At 39.0% G+C, this 25,064-nt stretch overlaps 1 protein-coding gene across 2 annotated transcripts in view; it reads left to right on the top strand.

The window, feature by feature from the left end:
* Positions 1-25,064, top strand: part of LOC113678970 (uncharacterized) — a 41,071-nt gene that overhangs the window by 1,081 nt on the left and 14,926 nt on the right. For both annotated transcript variants that reach the window (XM_089208934.1, XM_089208935.1), the window contains exons 2-6: positions 8,772-9,116; positions 16,258-16,524; positions 17,008-17,268; positions 19,172-19,417; positions 19,940-20,209. In XM_089208934.1, the coding sequence (XP_089065060.1) occupies positions 8,772-9,116; positions 16,258-16,524; positions 17,008-17,268; positions 19,172-19,417; positions 19,940-20,209 (1,389 nt within the window). The remainder of the gene's footprint in view (positions 1-8,771; positions 9,117-16,257; positions 16,525-17,007; positions 17,269-19,171; positions 19,418-19,939; positions 20,210-25,064) is intronic.

Genomic DNA, 25,064 nt, shown 5'->3' with positions numbered 1-25,064 from the left:
GGTTTTCGAACTGTCTTTCATCAACACACGCAACAGCCCTTTTAAAATTTAAATTTCCACCTTCTCTCTCCAAAAAGCAGTCATGCGAAATATACGTGTAATCACCTCACACACAATTGTCACGAAACAAAGATGAGTGTCCTCTTTGTTTTTAGTAAATTCTTTAAACAGAAGAAAGAGATAAGAATAGTTAAAGAAATTAAACTAGATTAATTCAATAAATACCTGTGCATATTTATTTTAGGCGTCAAACGAAAAGATGGCGAGGATTCCGAACCATTAAGCCTTCGAAGGCCCTTCTCAATTATTATATCTCTCTGGTAGCGTCGAGCTTCAGTTTCTGCGCTCGCTGTGAATGGTCTATTTAGCGGACCGTATTTCACTGTATTGCCCACTAAATTCAAAAGGGTGTTTTACCGTCAAAACACTCTTGAAGGAAAATGAAACACATTTAAAGGGAAAGGTGGGCAAACGAAGAAAAAGAACAAAACTCAGAAGCAGAAATGCCAGACTTTCGACAGTCCGGCCGTAGTTCATTCTATACCATGACGTCATAAAACATGGGTTACAGCCCAATCTGTAAAAACTTTGTCTAGCCTCAAATTTTAGTCCCACATTTTTGTCTCTGGTATTTGTGGCCCGTGGGATCCAGTTTACTTAAAAAAGCACTGAAAGAGGTGCGCGCTAAGAGCAGTTTGAAGGGCGTCGGTTAAAATATGTGGGAGACGTCACATTAATTTAATGAATAAAAATTAAAATCACAGAATAAAGAGATGTATGGTACATACATTTGTCATAATCAAACGTCTGAATGAAACCGAGAGAAGTGTTCAGTATTTCTAGAGGAACACTCGTGTATTGTTTTTTGCAAGGTAAAGAGTCCGCTTTCGTAAGCGATGGTTTAGAAAGAAAAATTTTGCATCGTAGAAACATGCTTACGAGCGAAGTAATTCAAGAGTAGCAACAAAACTAACAGGTGACTTTGTCATATTCTACAACATTCGTTGATCACATGAAGCATCCTTCAGTAAAAAATCATACTCAGGTGGGGCATTTGAAGGCAGTTTTGGCCAGGAGGGGGGAGGGGGAATATTAAACGAACCAATCTCCTGTTGTTTGATTAAGGCTTCAGAATCAAAGTACTCCATAGACAGTTTCATTTTGTCTTTTATTGAAGGTTCCTTAGTGGTTAACGATTTATGCAGGAACCTGACAATTTCATTCATATCTTGGCAAGATCGTTTTTTCAAATTTGTTCCCAAAGCGGGAAACTTCAGTCTTCTTTGCTTTACGTTACGCAAAAGTATTTGCCAAGAGAGATGCGTAACGAAATCGAACAAACGCTGCGAAGTGAACGCGTTGCTTTTTGATTGACATGAATGATCTCAAATGAAGACCAAAAGACCGACATTTAAAAAAAATCAGCTGAATTACTGAAATCATGATGTATTAACATCGCCCTAAGGTGATGGATAAGCAGCGGATTAATTAAATTTATTACGAAAGTCACGTTACATGTATGACTTACTAAATGCCCGGCAGTCAAAAATTTTCACGCAACTTCCACCCAAAGGTTCTTGCAAACTTCTTAGGAGTATCAGATGTTTGTTAAGATTTATAATAAAGTTCGGATATAACGCGCGCTGTCATTGGTTGAAAGAGCGTGCTCTATGAGAGTATAGAGCATAGAGCTGAGCTAAAGCTGTCACGCCATCTGCCAATTGTACTATGTTCGTCCTCTTTCCGGGACTTCTTTTTAGCTTTTTTCCCGATAATTGAAAGTGAAATTTCGGAACTAAAGCGAACCGACAAGTAGCAACAGAAGAATCAAACAAAGGTTTGTAAACATACCTGGCGCCGTAATTTACGTTATTAAAACGTGAGCAGGTACGAAAATCCTCAAAGGAAAAACAAAATAAACATTCCGAGTTTTAAAGATTTTCACGCTCAGTTAGATAGCAAGCTTACGTACGGTAATAACAATCAAATACAGCTAAACACTCGTATAGTATATAAAGTTCAGTGTTCAACGTTTTCAACGTCGTGTTTCTCCCTACACTTCTTTCGTGCTCTAGCCGCTTCCTGCGTGCTTTATAACAGAACAGAGCACAGTCAAGGCTTCTCTATTTGTTAAATGTAAAGCGATTCCAAAAATTAATTAAGTTTTTTAGTGGACAAATTCTCCGAGCTTGTGCATACTACAATACGCTCGGGACAAACATCGAATACTGTATTATCAATAGGTTTATTTGAGGTTTTTTTGTACTGTTTCCCGCTAATTTTTACGGAACCTGAAGGTGTTCTGACGTATTGACCCTTGCTGTCATGCCACAGTTGTCACGAAGGCAATACATTCTACGAAACCAGCCTGACTTCCCAAGCTTCATAACATATTTATGTGGTTCAAGCTCGATCACTGAAAAACCAACGCAATTTTTAGAATCGCTTGACATTTCTAAACAAATATCTAATACTCTTTAGAAGTTTGAAGTAATCTTTCAGTGGCATTTTGAAGAAAATTTCCGACTACCGGGCATTTAGTCCATTTGAGTTTATTACATTTTAAATTACTTTTTGGAATCGCTTTACATTTCTTAATAAACATCTCATACTCCTAAGAAGTTTGAAGGAGCCCTTCAGTGGCATTTTGGTTAATATTTCTAACTGCCGAGCACTTATTTCATTTGAGACCGTGCCCGACAGTCGGATCAGAAGCGTAAAATTTCCAAGTTGTCGACAACCGAGCGAAACTATAGTATGCACAAGCTCGGAGAATTTGTCCTCTAAAAAAACAAATAAATTTTTGGAATCGGTTGACATTCCTCAACAAACATCTGATATTCTTGAGAAGTTTGAAAGAACGACAACACAGTTTTTAGTTCGATAGAACTATTGATATTTCCTCTCAAGCGAGAGCGCAAAATTTCTCGTCCGTAAAAGCTGAGGTTGTCGAACACTGGAGCTTGTAATAATGTCAACTAACACGCAGTGTGTGGCTTTAAAATCTCCTAAAATGAGCGGTAATGATGATAAACAATTAAAATATAGACTAATGAACGTTTTGTGCCGTAAAAAAAATTATATTTGCTGATTTTAGCAAAGTAATAAACGACAGAAGACAGAAACGCTACGATTTTCCAATCAACTTTTCGCCCACGAGCATCTCCATGCAGCTCCATAGATACATCTACATGCATCTCATAAAAAGCATCTATGACAAAAATACAGTATTGCCCAAGCATTTTTTGATGGTTTTCAGAGATGAAATGATAGATTATAAAGGGGAATTAAAACTAGTGTTGTAGTTTTATGGCAAGGGGAGATTTTCAACCTCGAAGATGTCATTTGGATGAATCGAGGAGTCCAACAACACAGTCCTTTATTTGCCTCTGTTGATTGACGAGCCATCGGACATTAAGTAAGAATTAATAACATGCATGCAAACCCTCAGAGTAATCTGTTAAATACCATCGCAGTGAGAACTTCATATATTTTACCAATTTTGAAGCGATTTCCTCTGTGATAACCAAGAAAAACTGGGGGGCAGTCTATCTTCCCCCGGAAAAAAGCAAAACAGAAACCAGTTTGTCTGTTTGAGTTTTGGGGTAGACACTTTAAACTAGCAAAGTTTCATTAAAATCGGTGAGGTGGCATGTAACACGACTGCCTGGTGCTCTCTTGGACATACTCTTCATAATCGTAATTCGTAACCTAATTAGCCTAATGCATGGAGGCTTCAAATCGCACCAGGAAAATTAGGAAGGAAGGAAAATATCTCGTATTTAACTCTTAGGGGTTGTACAATTTAAGTCATCGTTTCTTTCTACGTTATTTTCGTTTTCTCACATCTTTGGTTCAAGTAATTTTGTGTATTTGGTCCTTGATTTTTCATTGTTAGTTTTTTAACCAGGTGCCATGTGATCTAAAGCACTGTTCAATAAGAGTAAATGTCATGGCGTGGTACACGGTTTCGGCAACGGCGAGCACATATGGTTCATCCAAACAATATCATGTAATGGGATTTTTTCTCCTTGGAAGCTGCAGCCTGCCTGTATTTAATTTTTTCCATTTGGTTTGTTTGATTGATTTAGCAAAGCTATTGAAACTACAAGAAATCAATTGGTTAAAGTAACTTTAGCCTACATGTAGCTGCACCCTTCCCCCCGTTAAGGTGAAACGGAGATGAGGTAACGTCCACGCAAACCTGACACTGATCCTGTTCCGTGACGTCACTCTTTTCCAAGAAAATATGTGGTGACTTTTTATTGGTTAACTCGTTTTGTTGATTCTTTCGTCAATTTTGATTGGCTAGATTTAGTAATTTATTTTCACACTAACGAACTGGTTATCTTGGAACAATAGCTTTAGAGTCAAACAATGGCTTATTAATTCACGAGGGAAATTCAAACTCTCTGCCATTACAATAGCGAAATTCACGAGGTAAATTCAAACATAGCCGATTACTGCACGAGCGCGAAATTTGAATATTTAGCGAAAGCGCGTTTATGTCAAATCTTTCCCTGGGGAAGAGTTGGGAGTTACTTTTTGTTCAAGGTCACTTGCTACTCAGGGAGGGTCGGTCAAGACACAAAATGTCGCAACTGAGAGACTGACAAAGAGTGATGAAACCAAATGAAATTTGTGTGAATGGTCAGGAATGAAACTTGTTTGAATTAAACTCATTCCGTGAAACTGACAAAATCGCATCACCATCGCCAGCAAAAAAATCGCTCGTGTAACCGCGGCTTTAGAACAGGGTCTTGGTTTACGTTTGTTGCGCACTGAGATTGACGAAATTTTTCATCCTCTGCAAAAAGAACAAACAAAAAACAAAAACTGAGATGAATTTGAATCCTTTGAGAGATGAATGATTGAACGCCGCTGAAGGTTTTATGTACCGTGAAGATGGCATCTGATTTTCCAGACGGCAAGATTTGTTAGAGAAGTTAATAAGTCTATAGTCTTTTCACTCTTCTGATCTCAAACGACATTTTTCACCGACGATCTTTATTACATTACGGTTTATTCTCGAATACATGTCGGAACATATGGATGCTCGTTACTCGCATTTATTCCCATCGATGTCGACTCACTGGTTTCAACAATGAAGAATTTTGAAAGGAAATCCAAAAAGAAACCATCTAATGACAACGCAAATGCTTACAAAGTATTTAAACCGCGGGTGAATTAGTTATTTAATGGCATAACCCCACTTAGCGCAAAAAAGCAGCAATATTCCTTGACATCGATCGATTCTCATGATACACGCGGCCGCTTCATGAATGAAGTCGTAGCTCAGCTTCTACAAGCAAATGCTGAAGGACTGCTGCTAAAGCAGAGAATTACAGAGACTAAAAATGTTTTTTACAACACCAAAAAGGACTTCTGGCAATTAACACCAGCAACCAGAAATAATAAGAAAAGACGAGTCAGGCAACTAGTGGCTCAGTCGATGGAAGGACTGACTAACTTTGACAAAGCTCACTTAATTATCACTGAAAAATAGCTGTCTTTATGGCCACGCACTGAAAGAACATAAAATTATCATACGGCAACAATAGTGACGTTCAGAGATTTGATGCTACTCTGGTTTTCCAGATTTAATGAATGTAACTGAAGAAGTTACAATTCATAGACCCAACGTTTCGACACTCCTGTCTAGTGCCTTCATCAGGGGTGATATAAACGCTGCAACAAGAGGTCGTTTTATATGATCACTAATTAGCGGCCTTATTTCTGACGAGGTGTAAATAGGCGTCAGGAAGCAAACCGCCATCGTCACGATTTATAGGAGCGTGGGTGGAGTTAATATGCCAAGCCTCCAAACAAAGGCGCTGGTGGTAACGCCGATTAGTGGTGATAATGTTAGAATTATCCCACCCAATTGTATGGTTGGTTAGGCATGTATGCTCCGATAAAGCTGAATTTTCCTTTTTGCAAAGAAAAACCGCTTTTTGGTGCTCTTTTAACCGTGTACCAAACTGACGTTTGGTCTGTCCGAATGTATTCGTTGTCACAGTCATTGCAAGGAATAGAATAAATGGCGTCGGTTCGTTGTTCTTTCGTGACAGGATCCTTAGGTTTGGCGAAAATATGCCCCAAAGTCTGAAAAGGTTTTTGAGCAACTTTAATGTTGTGGCTATTCAAAATTCTCTTGATGGGTTCCGTAACACCCTGTATGTAAGGAATAACAGCAAAACCAGTCGCTGGTTCCCTTTCATCAAGAGCGTTACTACTTGTAGCTGGTTTTTGGCAGTTATGGAGAAAAGTTTTTGTATAGCCATTTGCCTTTAGGACGTTGGAAACATATTTCCTCTCCTCACCCTTCGAATCGAGTGAAGATGGTAGACAGTCAGCCCTCCAAAGTAAAGTTTTGGCTACAGACTTTTTATGGCAAATAGGGTGGTGAGAATCGAAAGCTAGGTATTTGTCGGTGTGGGTAGGTTTACGGTAGACACTTAAATTAAGTGTCTAAATTACCCTGAACCCCTCTGGACACATTTAAATCAAGAAAGGGCAAATGTCTATCCTTTTCGCGCTCAAGGGTGAATTGGATCGACGGCTCTATTGAATTCAAATGCGACAAGAGGCGCTACGCTTCACTTCCGGATACCGCAGAAATAACATCATCGACATATCGTTTCCAGAAAAAGGGTTTAACCGGTGAAGTAGCTAAGGCCCTTTGTTCCACGTCTTCCATAACCATGTTAGCAATGACAGCAGAGACGGGCGAACCCATCGCTGTACCAAAAACTTGTTGATAGTAGGTGCCGTTATATGTAAATTGCGTGGTTTTGAGGCAAGCATCTTCTCTCCTCTGTTTTACGTTACGACTAAAACTAGATAGTTTTAAAACTATCACCTCTTTGTGAAAAGCCGCGCGCGCCACCAGTGTTCTCACTGCAAGACTAAAGTAGAACATTAACCTTTAAATATCATTTTTTCAATCCAACCACTTAAGTTGAGCGTTTTTTAATTCCTAAGTGGTATTTTCCCAAACACAAAATTTTCTTCTTTTTTCTTTAGGTTACGAGAGTGAAAGTGTGATAGTATTAAGACTAGCGCTTCGTTGATAAGAGCTGCGCTATCAACCAATGCTTTCTTTGTCTTAAGAATAAATTAGAACGACCACATTGATCCTTTTTTTCAATCCAACTGCTGAATCGGGCGATTTTTCCACTCCAAAGTGCGAGTTTTCATAGACGAACCTTTTTCTTTTCCTCCTTTTCTACGAGTTAGGCAAGTTAGTTTTAAAATTCACAACTCCTGACCAAGTGAAACCATCGATAAAAGCTTCATCGTTTTGTGGCGTTGTGCTGCGCGCTATTATCAACTGATCCAAAGTATAGTATAAAGAATTCAGCATTTCCAGGTGTCTTATTTGGGGTTAATAACAATAGTGAATAAGCCTTATTAAATACTTGTAAAATGGCTATTCGGTGTGTAATTCGAAGAGAAAAAAACGCTCAAGACATGTTACACTTCGGAATATTTACGCTTATGTTCAATTAAAAGCTGTTCAAAAAAAGATTCAATTTTTTTTAGTTTGCTTTTTTTCATCTCGTCCTCTTCAGAGTATAGTTCGTGAATGTTTTTAACAACAAAGCATCCTCATCGTGTTAATAAATTTATAATCAACTGGATCGCTGATAAAAAGTAAAATATATACTGAGAAACCAAACATAGTGAAGGGCATTTTCTCCCTTGGGTACCCCTGTGTGAACAGCACACTCATGAGCGACTTTCCCAACCCCTCTCCCCTAGTGCCGCTAATTTGACACGCCGACAATTTTGCGACGATTTGAAATTCATCTTCGCTGAGTCTCGGCACAATTTCCTCAGCGCAACAAACAACAAAAGGCTTTTGTTTGAACTTGTGAAGTCGAATTTAACCCACAACAATGGCCCATTCTTGATACGGACGAGGTTTTAAGGCAAGTTTGCGCGACTTTTGGAATAAAGGCATTTCAAGAAGAACAGCAGAAAGCCATAGATTTGTTTTCCGAAGGTTTCGTTACAAACTGATTCTAGAAAATCTTTAATACATCGTATATCTAATATATCGCCTCTCTTCTCTAGATGAAACCGGCCACGATATTTATTGCGCTGCCCGTTAAAGCTCTCACAGAAGACCAGGTGCACTGTCTTAATATACTTAGGCCAAGAGGATTGTCCACCTTCAACTTTCGGTCTCTTTGCAAAACGGTGCTGCGAAGCTATTAAGTGAAAGCTAGTTGTTTCTTGTAGCGATCCTTTCGACCGAGAAAAGAATCGTTCTTTCTTCACGCTTGCAGCGTAACAATCTCTTAAAGAAATCTGTTAGAACTTTGAAATTCATCGGCAAAATGATCCTTTCAAATTCAAACATTGTGTGACTAAAACCTTAAACATGCGAAAATAAAGGGGTTTTCCTGGAGATTGACAGCCATATTTGAGGAAATGTTTTTTTTTTTTTTTTTTTTTTGCCGCTGGTTACAGTTTTTGGGCCCCTAAATAGAACGTGTACATATTATTCCTTTTCTTCCCTACCGTCGCATATTGAAGCGTGGTTTGCCTATACGGCGCGGAAATTGCAATGTTTTCAGTCATATCCAACGTATCTTACGCTTGGTTTTGCTTATTCGTAAGGCAGGTAGGTATACAAGCTCATCTTTACTAAGCGAGCGTTTCCGTTGGCGCGAAAAACAGCTTCGCGATGGACTGTCGGGTTATATTTCCAAACTGGTTGAAGGATCTGTGCTGTTTACATAATTTTTTGGTTTGTTTTGTAGAATTATTACCGAGATTTACAGCAGCTCCTCCAGATACGTTTTATGTTTTGGAAGGCAACAATATCACCTTTGTGTGGCAGTACAACCTTAGTGGAGCGTTTGAGAGAGTTATCTTTAAGTTAGTCAGCAGCTCTCCCTCCCGCACCATTTTGTTCAAACGTAACCTAAACATCGACGCAGCGATTCCAGACAGTGATTTCCAGGGTCGCATTCAAGATCACATCAATGCTACACGAGCAGAAATTACAATCTTTGAATCGCAGAGATCTGAGAGTGGAGAATACGAAATTGAAGTGACCGACAGTAATCTCCCCGCTAGTGACAGAGTGAAAGTTCAAGTACAATGTAAGTAAACCACCAAAAGTTTCAGGCATATTATCTCTACCAGTGCTATTTGCTGAAAAATTTAGAAATCATTCCATAAAGGTGAATCTCGTTTTGTTGTTGGATATTTCATTTCTTTCATTCATGAAGCAAACTGCTGCTATTTTCCGGCTAGCTTCGGAAGATATGCTGTACAAAGCAGCGAAAGATGGTCGCTGAATTGCTATAACAAAAACGTTTTAGCGCCGATATTCATCAAATATGCGGCTAGAAGTCGAGACTTGCCGCAGTCTTATCTCGAAACAGGTTCGAGACTTACGTTTTTGAATTACACATATTTAATTTAAACAATGAAACGCGCAGAATGCGACACTCTTCGACTCCTCGAGCACTGCTGCGGACGTACCGCTTATTTTCGCTGTATGTTTGTCATCACTTTTTTTTTTTCGTGATCCTTGAAGGCTCAAGTTACATTTAAAGAACGATTTCAGGGCGAGTAATATTAGTAAAAGCTTACATTAGACCTTTTCAAGGGATAAGCAATGCCAGAGTAGGTAAACAAATGTAAACCTGCCTGGCTATCTAACGCCGCTTGAATTACGTTTCATACGAATTTTTCATCGACTATTTAAGGAGTGGAATATTTTCAAAGTCATCGCTTTTTTCAAAGAGAAAGCTTATGTTTTGCTTGCGAAACTTCTTAAAACGATTAAGATGCAAATAAAGATATCTCTAATATAATTGTGAGAAAATCGCAATTCACAGTGGAAATATTGCGATTCTAAGTAAAGTTGTTTGATTTATACGTGTGTGAGTGGCCAGCGTAAGATAACTATTATTTACTTTTGTATTGTTTATACTTGTGAGTTTCTTGATAATAACAGCTAATCAGTGTCTCGCGCAAGGTAGGTCTGATTTTGTCTTTTTTGTCTTCTACAGTATAAAATAAGAATGTTTTAGCAAAGAGATTAAACAATATAAGCGTTGACCAATGAAATGACCAGAATTTCGATCTTTTTGGTGCAAGGGTCCAGCTATGAAAAGCCCCTCGAAAACTTTCTCAACATTCGTTCATTTGAACTGCTTAGACAAATTTTCAAGGAAAATGGCATATCGGTGTATCACGTGTAAAAAATTCGTCTTTTTACTAAGTAGAATAAGTACGTTTAATCGTAGGCGTTGCGTTGTAGTAGGCAAAATATGTTGGGTTGGGTCAACTAGGTCACGATTTTTCAAGAGTATTAACTAAAATATTACTTTTCAATGTTTCTGTGATTAGAAATTATCTTTTTTGCGATTACTAGGATAAATGAAATGAATGTTTATGTTTGTTTTAAACATTTTGCGTCATAATTTGTTGGGTATGAATCGACCAGAGGGTTGGGTACAAGCTTATCGAAAGTGGGTACGATACGTCTGAGCCTGGGTACGAATCGTCAGGGTACGAAAGATCTATCGGTACGAAACGATAGGTAAGCTTTCAAAGTCGTCGCTTTTTTCCAAGAGATTGCTAAGCGTACTTAAGCTTAATATCCTCCGTTATACGGCCAGTTCGAGAAAAATGATATATGGTCACTTTTTGTCGCATGAATCATTTATATTGCCTCAACATTTTAAGTTGTTTAGTCACATCCTGAAATAGTGCTCTGAATGTTAGGGCTGTTGAGAACACAAGTGTAACAGTTGGCCTCAAATGTAACAACTGGCTTCAAATGTAATAACAGTTGGCCTCAAATGTAATAACTGGCTTCAAATGTAATAACAGTTGGCCTCAAATGTAATAACAGTTGGCCTCAAATGTAATAACAGTTGGCCTCAAATATAATAACTGTCTTCAAAGGTAATAAAATTTGGCCTCAAGGACAATTTTATACAGCTCGGCTATTTCTGGCATATTGCAGCCAAGCTGTCGAAAGCTGTCAAAGCTTTCAAGCTGTTTGCGACATTACATTTCTTTTGAGCGTATGCAGAACGCAAACGTTTCCTCGAGGAAAAAACAACGTCACACGCCTTGTTTTAAGAGGGGACCTTTCTGTTGGTGGCTTCTAGTCTTTTTCAATGGTTTCTTTTATGTTATTTTGTATTGGAAAAAATCCAAACAAATGCCGAAGGAAGCGACAGTTTGAGTCAACGATAAAGTAAGGTAACTTTTGTTCGATTTTAGGCGAAAAAAATTCGAAAATTTTGTATTGGATGTATCCAGGTATGCGTTATCGTAAGTCTCCCTTCTCAGTTTTCATCATTTTCTAGCGTAAAAATAGATAGCGGCACTCTTGCGGACAGTTTTGGTCAGTTTCGGAAATCGGTTAAAGAATACCGGTACTATATATACAATATTTTTGTGTCGTTTTAGCAGAGTTTTTAAGCGTAGCCTAGCCTTACAGAAAAGATTGACACAAGCTCAACAAAAAACTGTTTAGACTTACCTTGCTGATTAACGGATAACATCTCTTCTTGGCAATAGTGAAAAAGTGTATGGTGCGTAGCGACAAAAGACAAAAACTGATCTTGTGATTTATTGTCCAAAAACAAAATAGAACCTCTGAACTTGAGATGCCGTGACAAGATAAATAATACAAACACAACAAAAGTAACCGAACTGTATTGATTAACGTAAAAACAAGAAGCATGGGCGTCCTTTGTACCTAACTACAACAGTAATGCTAATTTTCCTGAGTCTATGCATGCTTCCAGTGTATGCTCGTTATCAAGAACCATCCCAACGGTTGTGGCTCTAACTTAAGCCATGCATGGTGCCATTTCGGAGATCTTATTATTTGCTGTAAGCGTACAACAGCACCACTTCCTCTCCTTTTAGCATTACGATTTTCCGCACGCTGATGACTGTAGCGTGATCAGGGAGCTCTGGTATTTATACTCTGGGACAAGGCACCTTATCAACTGCTGATTTAAAAAATCTGTTCATGCTTTTTAGGTTATCACTCATAAAAGGGAAGGTGCATTAAGTTAGCTTGATAATTATCTCTAAAACATCATTGTTCAAAAATTGCTGATCATGTGAATCGTCTGTGCCCTGAATCCACCAGCAGTGGCGTCATCTGAATCGCGTGATACGTTCTCCACAACATCGTCAGCAACATTGTCAACATTAGGTCTGTCATCGTCAGTTATGGCATCACCACCATCGTTCTCATCCTCCATGAAGTCATTACAGCCACCGACACTGTTTTGAACACCCGAGGTAAGACTGACATAATGTTCTCCGTGATTTTCAGCGAGGTGGCCAAGATAGACGGTGGTAAGAGGGATACTGGATGAGGGGCTAAATATGTGATCAGCCCCAACACCAAGAGAAGAGATAACATGAACGTTGACGTTATACAGATTTGCCGCTGCATATAGAGTAAGCTGATCCCCAAACGTCTGGTTCTGCATCATGTGTAAAGATAATCGTCCCAAGTTTCGTATTCCGGGACCAATTCTAACGGCGGGAATCCATAGTGATCGAGGGCATTACTTTCCAGGTATTCAACTATTTCGTCTCTCAAAGTTTCAGGAGACCTTAAGATGCCAAGACCACTTAACATATGTGCGAAAGCTGCAAATTGGCAACCTCCATTTCCAGGTGGATTGTACGTAATTACAAATCCTTGATCCTCTATTATTTTCCCGTAGTTTTCCTTTTCCATAGGGATAAGAAATTTAGCACGGTGGTTTTCTTTTTGCTATTTTGAAAGCCTGGGCACTCTTTTTTTGTTTTTCTCTTCTCGTAAGGTTAAACTCGTTATATCATCAATTGCCAGCCACTTCTTCTCGTTTTTCCCGCTTTCAGGGGACGTGTACGACACTTTATAAAGGTGCCTCTTTAAATTTCTCTTTTCAATGACCGCCTCAGTAACGCAAGACTTCTTTTGAAGCCGTCCTTCATCGCGAAGGCGCACGTACACTTTCTCCCCAATAGCATATTTTGAGTATTTTGAGTATTTAAGTTTTGGGCAGACTGGTTCAATTTTGCAAATTTTGACTGTGGGATAATTTATCATAACCGTTCGTCATGGCGAACGGACACGGCTGCGTTTGCTGCTGCTTTAAGCTTATCTTACTCGTACTGCTTGTCAGAAGCACGAAGAAATTACCTTCAGACGATGAATCAACTAACACAGCCTCGCCTGAGCCAGAGATTACATCATATCGATACTTCAGTGAAGATGTACAGACCTGTGTTACTATCGGGCTTACAAACTGCCGGTGCCATGTTGGAAGTTTAAGCAAGGTGGCAGGCTATTATAGAGCGCGGGTTGGCCGCTACGCGAACTCAGATTCAGCCATACTACCAATGAATCGTTTTCCTCGCTGTTTGGCGGCAACCATCAGGAGTCAATCGGAAACTTGACTGCTGAGTTGGCGACTAACGCAGATGATTTGTACAATATGACAAACGAACTCAATGCCGCCCCAGAAGATATTCGTGTTGATCATCTGAATATCTGTCACTTGCGTAACAAAAGGAAAGCTTGGCCAGTTGACGGAGGAAAAATTGAAGTCGATCCATGCGCACTACGGTGGTGACATGGCCATCGATTTGGAAGAGTTCAAACTCGAAGTGAACAGATGGAGGTACCGCTGGTCTATCAGGAAACCAACCGATCCTCTCCCACAGACGTTGGTAGAAACTCTAGATGTAGCTAATGCTGCATTCTACCCAGGAATCTGTGAAGCAGTAAAAACGCTCTTGACGTATCCTGTGTAGTCATGCGCTGCTGAGCGCAGCTTTCGTTCGATGAAAAGGTTGAAGACGCCACTACGAAACACGATGACCGACCATCGCCTTTCCTCGTTAGCAATATTGCACATCCACAAGGAAAAAGAAATCAATGTTGAGAGAGTGCTCGACCAGTTTGCACAGCACAAAGAAAGACGCCTCGCTCTTTGCTTATAAATGATAACTGTGCTATGAAACGAAAAACGCTGCTGAGCGCATGCTCGAGGATCCACGACCAAAACAATGTTGTGTTCGCACCAAGTTTGCTCAAAATAAGGGCAAGACACTTTGTTCTTTGCTTGTATTCACACAACTATTTCGAACAAGAAATAAAGAACGCAGTATTTTTCGCTCAGTTTACTTAGGTTTCTTGATCATATGTTTTTGTGCGTACTTGGAAAAATGACCACGCTACGCGCCTGGATAGGTCCATTAAAGTGTGACGACAATAGCTCAGCGGTAAAAGACACGGAGAAGGCGAGCCTTATGAACTGTTTCTTCTCTAAGATAGCTGAGAAATTAAATTCTAGACAACTCCAAGCACCGCAAGTCCTGACTAGTCCATGCTCCATACCTGTACCATGTATATCCGGTATTAATTTATCTAGCCTTGATATTGACAGGAAAATAACATTATTGAAGAATAAAAAAAGCCACCGGACCGGATGGTTTATCAACCAAATTATTGAAAGTCGCTACTACTGCTGTTTTTGGTCCCTGACAAGCCTTTTCATGCAAAGCATACGCGAATGTAGAGTCTACAGTAAATGGAAAGTGGCTAGATTAACACCTGTATTCAAAAAAGATGATCCTACGGAAATGAATAATTATCGCCCCCTCTCCTTGCTAGACGTACCCAGCAAGATTTTAGAATCGTGTAGCGGAAATGATTAGCAAACATGTTTTCTCGGAAAACGAAGCGCTCGTCACTGACAACCAATGGGCCTACCGAAAAGGAAGATCGACAGAGCTTTACTCATCCACCTGACTGAAACTTGGCGACGAGCAATCGATAACAAATTAGTTGTGGGCGCCGTATTCATTGACTTCCAGAAGGCGTTTGATTGCGTTTCACACTCAATCCTTCTCCACAAGCTAGAGCACAACTTTGGAATCACGGGAAACTTATTGGCATGGCTGAACGGGAACAGTATACTGTAATTAATGGCGTACCCTCTGAGAATACCAAAGTTGCACGCGGTATACCACAGGGCTCCGTACTCGGGCCCATACTCTTCGCCTTGTACACAAGCGATCTACCGAAAGCAGTTATCACTGCAACGACGTTCATGTATACCGATGATACTACCATGTACTGTGTTGGTGAATCGGTAGACCAGGTCACAAAAACGCTGAACAAAGCTCTGGAAGAACTCGCCCTCTGGTGCAAACATAACTCCCTAGTACCACACCCCAAAAAGTGCTAGGGAATGATCCTTAAACGAAATCATCTTATCGGTCCCTTAGGCAGTTTAAAAATTAACCAGCATCTCATAAAGTGGTCCTTAAGTTCTAAAATGTTAGGTGAAACCATTGACAACAAGCTTACGTGGTCAAAACACATATCAGAGCTCAAGAGAGGGTTCGTTAACAAGCTCAATTTGATCAAACGCGGCCGCTTTTCACCCAGGAATTCGCTTTTAGATCTATATTTGAAAGTCATTTTATCCTCGGTTACATATGCGCTACCAATTTGAGGGTGTTGTACAAACAAAAACGAATTTAATTCTCTGGAACCAATACATTGAAGGGCCGCCAGAGTTATATATAACCTCCCGCGCGACATGCCTTCTGAGGATGTAAGAAAAACAGCAAACTGGGACTTTTAATATCTACAACCGCATAACTCCACCATGCTTGGAACATATAATCCAAAGGAGAGAGCATAAGTATGACCTCCGTCATCAACATCGTGTTAGCGCACAACGTTTTGAAACTTATCATGTGAAAAACTCTATTTCTCGCAGAGGATCCTTTGTTCGGAATGTTTTAGAACCTTCCGCTGTCAGCGCCAGGGACTGCACCACGAGGGCAAAAAAGTCTCACGCCCTCAGAAGCTTGAACTTTAATAAAGAGTCACCGCAAATGGACCGTCCCCAAATTGACAGCGATTTTGCCTTTTATTTACCATATTCATATCATTTATTGTACATATTCCACTTTTTATTGACTACATTCAGTTTTAATAATTTTAATTTTTTATTTGTATTTTTATTTTCATTATTTGGTTAACATTTTTTACACGGCCTCATAAGCCATATTAGCTTTAAAACCCACCGTGTTTAAATAAAACATGTTATTGTCGCTTCTAAACAGATCCACCAGAGTTCAGTTCAATCAGAAGAGATGTAGTTGTTGTTGAAGGTGACCCAAGTGTCATATTGGAGTATATCGCGGATAGTGTGGAAAGCTGTTTGTTTGCCTTTTATTCTTTAACAGATCCACCAGAATTCAACAACGTAAGTAGTGATGTAGTTGTTGTTGAAGATGACCACAATATTACTTTAGAGTGTATCGCAGATGGTGAACCAACACCAAACATCACCTGGACCAAAGTATATGCTCATGGCAGTGACAGTGGTGAACTGGGAACTGGGAATCAGTTTGTCCTTGAAAACAACAGAAATAACAGTGGAAAATATCGTTGTACAGCATATAACGGAATAGGAACTGCACCAAATCGCACAGTGAAAGTAGAAGTTAATTGTAAGTAGATAACTGTATATTATACCTGTGGCTGGTTTTTATTTTTCATAGAATGTAGGATTGATTGTCATAGTAGGTAAAAATAATGCAAAATAAAACTCCAAAATGGAAAAAAAGTGTAAATCAACCACAAGCAAAAAATGTAAGTAAAGATTTGCTTTTGTATGAGTGGTATAGTCATGTGGGCACTTTTATTGAAATACGTTGTGATGATGCGAGCAGGGCCTTAAAAAGCCATACAGCTCAGCATAGGCTTTTCTTAGATTCAGGGAGAATAAGTGATATTAAAAAAGGCTGCAAGTCAGAATAAAAAATTAAAAAAAAAAAAAAAAAAGAAAAGAAAAAAGAAAGGAAAGGAGAAGGAATCAGTCATCTATGGTATTGCACTAGACTGAAAAATGTTTGGCTCTTGCGACATGATGAACAACGTCACATGCTCTAATACCGATGCATGATCAAATATTGTTGTTTTCCTCTCTTTAGATATACCAGAGAATGTCAAGTTAATGGTGAATGACTCGGTTGTTTGTAAAGGTGATGTTATCAGTATCACCTGCTCAGCAGATGGTAAACCTGCAGTGCATACTTATCGACTATTTGAGAATGAAAGATCAGTTAATGATGTAAACAGCTCAGCTGGGGTATGGATAAGAAAATATTTAAAAGGAGGAGACTTAAGCTACAGATGTGTGGCTAATAACACTGTTGGTACAGCTGAGAAGACTGTAAATGTCACAGTAAAAGGTACAGTGTTAGAAGGTAGTTTTTACCTGTTACAGCCATCAGCCTACATATGGTAAATGAATACTGGTGTAGGGGCTGATACTTTAATACCATTTTCCCCGTAATGTTGTGTATTGCGTATTTAACTTCAAGTATCAACGACACATGAGTATTTTTGTTGGTGAGGTTGTTTTTGATATTGTGTATTAGTTCCACAGGTTCTTGTAGTTTACATTATAATGAAAATATAGTTTAATATCAGTACATGTAGGTGTCACATGTAAGTAAAAAAAACTCAACACCTGTCCACTTCAGGTGGAGAGCAATCACTGCACTTTACAGTTTTGTCTTATGAAGGCTTTTGTATTCTTACTCTGTTGAAACAATCCTGTTTCTTTAACTGTAAATAGATGACTGTCTAGACTCCATCTTATTCAGGGCTCTAATTGAAAAATGGTCGTCATTAAAAAAGGAAAAAATATGGTCACCCCATTCACATTCCCTATTATGCTACATGAAATTCTAGTGAGTCTAATGATACTGTACGTGTGCAACACTTTTATTTGCCAAATTGACAAGTATGCTTGCTGGTCGATTAAGGGAAAGAGAGTGAAGAATCTCAGTGTATCGCTCAGCTGAGAAACGTCTCTCATTCGAAGTGAGCTGAAATATTTATATGTAAAAACTTCCATATTGAAAATAACGTCTCGGCTCACTTTAAAGTTCATCACCAAACTTCCAAATGCAAAGTCAATGGTTAGACTTAAATTATGGAACTGTAGGAGAGGAAAAGAGAATTGGACCAACAATCAAGAAATTTTTCATGTTCTTCTTTTTCTTTATCTGGTGGTTGCTACATCTGAGTTCTTGCCGTTCAGTGATCTGGTGCCGAAATTACGGGGCGAGGACGAGGCTAAGTGTGAAGTCAACTGTGTAAAGAATTAAGTGCAGTAGTGGTTAAAATGAGAGAGAAATGGGAGATGGTAAGTCCAAGAAATAAAAATTTTTTGGACTGGAAATTTGCCCTCACTTGTTTTTAATTTCTCCTTGAACAGCCTTTTGTATTCTTTGGCAGAGGAGGCTATTTTGATCTGCTTCATTGTTGAAGCTTTCTGGCATAAATCGAAAAGTTCTCCTTTCTTTCCCTTTGCTGCCATTACTTAGTTGAATGCCTCTCTCCCACAAATAATTTTTCACTCTCCCACAGTGAATTTTGAGAAATTTTCTCTCATTTTCACCACCATAGTACTTAATTCTTTACACGGACTTCACACTCAGCCTCGTTTTTGCGCGGTAATTTTGGCCCTAGATAGCTGAACCACGAGAACTCGGAAGTGCCCTTTTGGTGATTTTTGTTGAAATTTGAGTCCAAAAGATACATTTATTTTCACTCACGATAACTCGGGCGCAGCTTAGGCCCTGTTTTACTGTTTTTTTTTTATTATATGCCATTTCCTTTATTTGCATGCTATATTCCCATAGCCCACAGCTTTCCCAATCTCAGCGCTTGTACAGCACTTACACAGAATTCACATTTTTCTTAGCCAGTATATTTAGCTGAAAGCTAGTACTTACTGAAAACCCTGAAGAAGGAAAGAGAAATTAAAACATGTCTGAGTCCTAGGATAAGTTACATGTAATCTCTAAAGTCATAGGCACAAATTTCGATATTAAATTTACTTTGAATTCCTTTCTCTGTTATTTTCCAGAACTAATGATATACAAGTACAAGTACCAACCGTGAACCCATAAAGAATAATTTTCTTCGTATGAGACGAACTAAAACTGTAGAATTTCCTTATTTCTTAGGAATGCTTTTGCTTTATGCAAATGCTTCAACAAAAATGAAAATTTGATGAGTGTCTAGGTTCATAAACATGCAGTTTTACACTTGTAACCTTTTGTCATCTTTTTTTCTGCTTAGTGCCCTCTAAAGTTTATCCATTGGAGAACATCACTGTGATCGAGGGTGAAAACAGTACTTTAACCTGTAATGTTTCTGGAAGTCCTGTTCTGACTGTAACATGGACAGAAGTAAGCAGCCGTAACCAGTCCAGTGGAATCATGCGTTATCTTACAAACATCAGCAGGAATAATGCTGGTGAATACAAATGTGAAGCTACAAATGACTGTGGAAATAGCTCTGCCAGCACTTTCCTCACTGTGCTCTGTAAGTGATTATTATTTATTTAATGGTGATGAAGTAAAAATATGCATTAAGGTTTTAGAGTGTTCATCTTGTAGCCCATTTTCCAGTCTTTGCAAAGTATATAGTGCTAGATTCTTAAGCTGTGAGGTATTCCTCTCACTTTTCTCAAGCTTGTTTTGAAATAAATGAAGAGTAAGAAGCACTTGGGTGGCTGCAGTTTTACTGCATTGGAAATTGAATAAAGAATGACGCTAGATATATAATTTCTTTTACAACTTGATATATCTAGGTCCACATGAGAAGAGAAATTTTTATCATAAGAAGCCATGCAGTATTTTCTTATCTGAACATCTCATTTTGGTTAGCGACCATAATCAAAAACACGTAAAAAATTATTGTAAATTTACACAGTCATGTACAGTTACAGCTTTCCTCAGGGCTGGAAATCGTTGTAAAAATCTGCAGTTTATATTATAAAACATTTTGCCCTACAATTTTGAAGAACTCTGAGTAACATTTAATTGTCTCTTTCTTCTATCCTAGACAAACCAGAGAATGTCCAGTTAATGAGTTCTGCAATAGACGGCAAAGCTTGTACGGGAGAAGTCATCAGCTTTAACTGCTCAGCTAATGCTAATCCAGGAGTGGCGTCATACCAGCTGTTTGAGAACGAAACTGCCATTTTAAACACAGGTGCCTCAGGGATGTGGAGCCGCAAGATTTTGGAAAGTGAAGGAATCTTTTTCTACAAATGTGTGGCCAACAACTCTCTAGGATCGGAATACAGCATGAGTGTTACTGTCAGCGTGAATGGTAAGCAAACTAACCCAAACTAGTGCTTGTTTAAACCGTTTCATAAGCTATACACACATACAGGGCACGCTCATGAGTGTAAATACTCTCAGTTGTAGAAAAACATTGACACTTTAGAAGGATGATTCATGAATGATGAGACTACATGTAAACAGCTTTATCGGGAATTTTTGCACAGTTGCATTCCATGATAATATTCATGGTACTTTACTGTTTATGATAAGCCTTTTCTCTCAGGAAAGGGTTGTTGGCCTCCACCATCTACCAGATGAAACATTGCAACCGCTGACCGTTATGGCGAATAGACGTGTGTAATCTTCGTCCTTCATTTTTATTTCGTTTTTATTTATTTCTGGCGTCCTGACTGTCTCTAACGATGTCCAATTTTCGCCAAGTTATCAGTTAACATCCCAGGGCGACTCGGAGTGTTGTTTCAACACCGATAGCATTTCGCAAGGACGAATTTTAACCATATCACGCTTCATCGCGATCCGCCATTTTGGTTTCACTGCCTGCGGTAGGAGACAATTAATAGCCAGAAATTCCGAACCAAAGTGGGTGGTACTTATTTCTGTTACGCGCCAGCACACATGACAGCCTGTCAAGAAAGTTAGCGTGTGATTGGTCTATCTGTTTATGGCAATACTTAGTTTAAATCAAAATATCGTCGCGCGAAAAACTTTCGGAAGGGAATTTTTTTTTATTTTTAAATCCCATTTTATCCCCGTATGCCGACTTTGTCCAGCCAAAGAGATTAATCTAGTACAGAAGATCGACTTATTGGGAAGTCGAAAGGCTTGTCGAAAGACGGGAAACAGATGAAACGGTAAGTGTTTGGCCGTAGTGCCTGTCTTCGCACGTGCTCGCTTGTGTTTATATATTTTTAATTAAGTTCAGTCTAAATCAGCACAGGCTTTTTTTTGCCTTTCATTAAATTAGGTAGAGTACTTGGTGCAATGGAAGGGCTACTTGCCTTACGAGGCCTCGTGGAGCCAGAGGAAGGTATCTTACCTCGATGCGAGGAACTTTTCAACAGGCCAAGCCCGAACGTTGCAATAATTCCAGAAAATGTGTGACTTTAGGGTAGCGGTCGAACGGCATTTAAAATCGCGGTCACTTTTGCCTGTAAGGTTGTTTTTTCGGGAATGTTGCTGGTAAGGGAGTGTCAAGGGAGAGACGGACAGTTTTTGAAAAAGATGATTTCAATGCTATTTATTTTCCTCTTGGGTGAGATTCTTGATTGGTTTCTCATGGCCAAGAATGAAGGTTTTTTACCCTATGAAATGTGAATGGGTTGGATTCCTACTTTGTTACCAATAGCATATCAGGAGAAAATTTCTTTTAATTTTACCAAAGTGGCTTCAAATGATTGAATCATGAAGAGCTACTTAAATAAAATTAATTGTGGTAATTGAACTGAGCAGAGTGCAATTTGGTCTGTAATCATACATGTGATTTCAAAATGAAAGAAATATTCTCCCAATATGCTCTTTTCAGATTAAATAAAAATTATGACTTTTGCATGAGACAGTGGAACATATTTTGAGATGGCTATGCCAAGTGTAAGTGGTCAGTAAGTGCATTCAGGTGTGCATTCATCTTTCTTAGTATGTACAACTTTTTTATAAGTGTACATTCAACTCTGTATCAAAAAGGCACATAAACGTTTTAAGTGTACATTTATCTTTGAAAGTGTACATTCAAATCTGTAAATTTTAACTTTGTTGGCTGTGTACATAAATTGTTTTAAGTGTACATTCAAATCTGGTGAGGCACATTGCTTTGCAAGTGAACATACATCTTTGTGCCCATACATTTCACTTGCCTCAATAACTTTTCATTCAACATTGAATGTAAATGTGAGAATTTACATTAAAAAGGGTATGCTCTCCACTGTGTTTTGTCATTACGATGAAGTTATTCATATTTTGATTTTGGGGAAGCCACACTACCATGTTCTAATTATGGATTGGGAGGATTTTGGTTGAGAAGTCTACAGAAAAACTATCAGAACTGTTGGGGTCTTTAAGTTTCAAAAGCTGTAGATCCAGGCCAATTATTTCTTCTAGATTAAGTGCTTTCTGTGCTTGAGCCTTTAGTTCTTTTAATTTCCAGTTTGTGCTTGTTTTGTTGTGAGGTCTGGAATTCCAGCTTCTCTGCGAATCCCCAAGTTTTTATTATGTAACCTGTCAATGTACTTAGTCAGTTGTCGATTTTAATTTTTCGGTTTTCTTGTTCTTTCCTTTTCTCTGGCATAACCTTTTCCAATCTCTGAAGGCATTTTTTCGGCAAGTTTCTCCTTTTCTTCCACAAGATTTTCATATTTTGCTTTCCAGTTACAGATTTCCTTTTCAAGTTTTGACTGAATGGCACATAGATCTACTTCCCACTTCTCTAGCGGGATCACTTTACTTTTCAAAATAGTCAGCCTACACAATTTTTCCTCATGTCCCTTTCTGTTTTTAAAATTTCCTTTTCTGTTCAGAATCTGATCTATGATTGAAGCAACAGAACAGTGCTTTGAAAGTCGGCCTTCAATTCGATCACGTTCTCCACTGATATTTAACGCATGACCAGGGATGATTCCATTTAACATGTCAATGCTTTTTTCAATTTGTGCCACTGTATCAGTGCAGTATTCTTAATTGCTAGCGAGAACACAAGTTCATTACCACCTTCACGTTGTTTTGTTCGCAAATATAAACAAGAAGGATCACGGACCGGGTAGCGATCAGACATTTTTTATTCTTGTTTGGTTTTTTTTCCGCGGGAAACCAACAAAAAAATTTTTTAAATTTCCACGAAAAAGGGCTGTTGCATTGAGCCTCCAGCCTCGTAATCCCCCCTTCTGGTTACCAGTCTTAGCTGTCATTAAGCTGACGGTATGAAAATGGCGATCATCTCAGTTCAGCATTTAGTACGAGCAAGAGAGGCTTTCAATACTGTTTTTTTCCGCACGATCGAAGTGAGATTACTGCTCGTGGATGCGTTCGTATTTGCTGAAAGAAGGCTAACAAAGCCGCAATATTTTCAGGGTTTACAAAGTCCGAGTTGCCGTAAATGTGGAATGACATCTTTGAACTTAAAAAATTTGATTGGGATGGATAGATACCAGGAGAGGATTTCGGCTGAGTTAAGATGTTCAGAGTGGCATTTACGAAGGTAGGTGCCATTTTGTGAGCTTTAAAGGGCACTTCTTCGCAATAAAACGCTGCAAGTAATAACCGAGAAAATCGCAACGATTCGTGTTCGATTTGCCAAAACAAAGAAATTCTTCCATGAAAGTACTGATAAGTATCATTCGAACTGGCATTGGGATGGTGGGGTTACGTCCATTATACGAATTTTATAAACTGGTTTTATACGAATCCCATACTGATCCTTCTATTCTTCAGCAAGTTTAAAAGATCGTTAAATTCTAAGTCTTGTGGTCTATTGCGCGCGCGCGATTCGGAATTTCTGGCTATGAGTTGTCAACTTTAGAAAGAGCTTCCTTTTTCTGATGTTTTTGACTATGTAGAGTCTGTAGTTGACGCTCCTGACATTAGTAACGTGAAGGAATCTCCTTTTGCTATATGTGCACAAGTCTGATCTCAGTGCGATTTTACAACGCCATACCCGCAATTTAAGAATCGCATACCTAAATGTACATTGTGTGGCTGGTTTTAAATTATTCGAAGTGAAGTCATTGATACTAGAGGATGTTTTCAATGTTTTTGTACTTGCTGAGACAAAGATAGATAGAGCTTTCCCCGATTCATAGTTCTTTATTAAAGGGTGCGAGATGTTCCGTAAAGATCGTAATCGATGTGGAGAAAGTCTCCCGGTTTATATTATATAGAAGAGGCCTGATTACACGAAGACAATTACATCGAATCTATTGCTCTGCAGGTCTAGCCTAGGAGGTCATCAAAAGGGACACTGTTTGTATGTACATATAAGCCACCAATTGTAACTAAACATCTGCGGGAACCCCGGAGTTTAACTCCATGCTGTTAAACGCCTCTCCGCGTTATGACAACTTAGCCGGATCCTAGGTGATTGTAATTGTGATATCTCCCATCCGGACAAAGAATCTAGGACGGGGGGGTAAGAACCTTACTGGACCTAATGAATGAATACAACTTGACCAACTCAATCAGGGATCCCACTAGAGTGAATACAAGAGCTTGTGCTCTTATCTACGTGATCCTGACCAATAGAATTCTGTCTTTTTTAACGTCTGGCACTTTCGATTTGGGCTTAAGTGACCATCACCTGGTCTATGCTGTCAGCAGGTCACACTATCTTAGGTCTTGCGCTATAACCGTGGAAAAACCCACTTTTAAGAATTACGATCCCGAGCGATTTCGCGATGACTTTCATTCTACTCCATTTGGCGTCGCATATATATATTTGAGGACATTGACGACAGCGGTACTTTTACTGTTTGATTGAGGACTTCTTCAAAAAAGCTCTCCTAGTGATCTTTCCTTTATTATTAATGATGAGCAGGTTCCAATCGTAGACCATTTAGATCTTTTAGGTGTAACTATCGATAACTCGCTAAATTTTAGCAAACACGTTACTAAGACTACTAAGAGAGTTGGCAAGTAGTCAGACGTTTTAGCAAACCAAAGAACATGCCACCAATTTCCTCGAAAATGTGCCTCTACAACTCGTACGTAATGTCTTATTTCACTTACTGTTGGCTTAACTGTAAAGTCTGATAATCAGAAGCTGGAAAGGCTTAATGCGAGAGCTCTAAGGGGTGTCTATAACAGACGGGTGCCCCTCCATGGTAGTGGATACTGCAGTTTAAATTTGTCCAATCGACGACTACAGGAAATTGCTGTATTGATTTTTAAAGCTGTAA

The sequence above is a fragment of the Pocillopora damicornis genome, chromosome 6 (genome assembly GCF_964200805.1).
Source record: "Pocillopora damicornis chromosome 6, jaPocDami1.2, whole genome shotgun sequence".
In the NCBI taxonomy this organism is placed as follows: domain Eukaryota; kingdom Metazoa; phylum Cnidaria; class Anthozoa; order Scleractinia; family Pocilloporidae; genus Pocillopora; species Pocillopora damicornis.
This window is presented reverse-complemented; position numbering and strand designations above follow the sequence as displayed.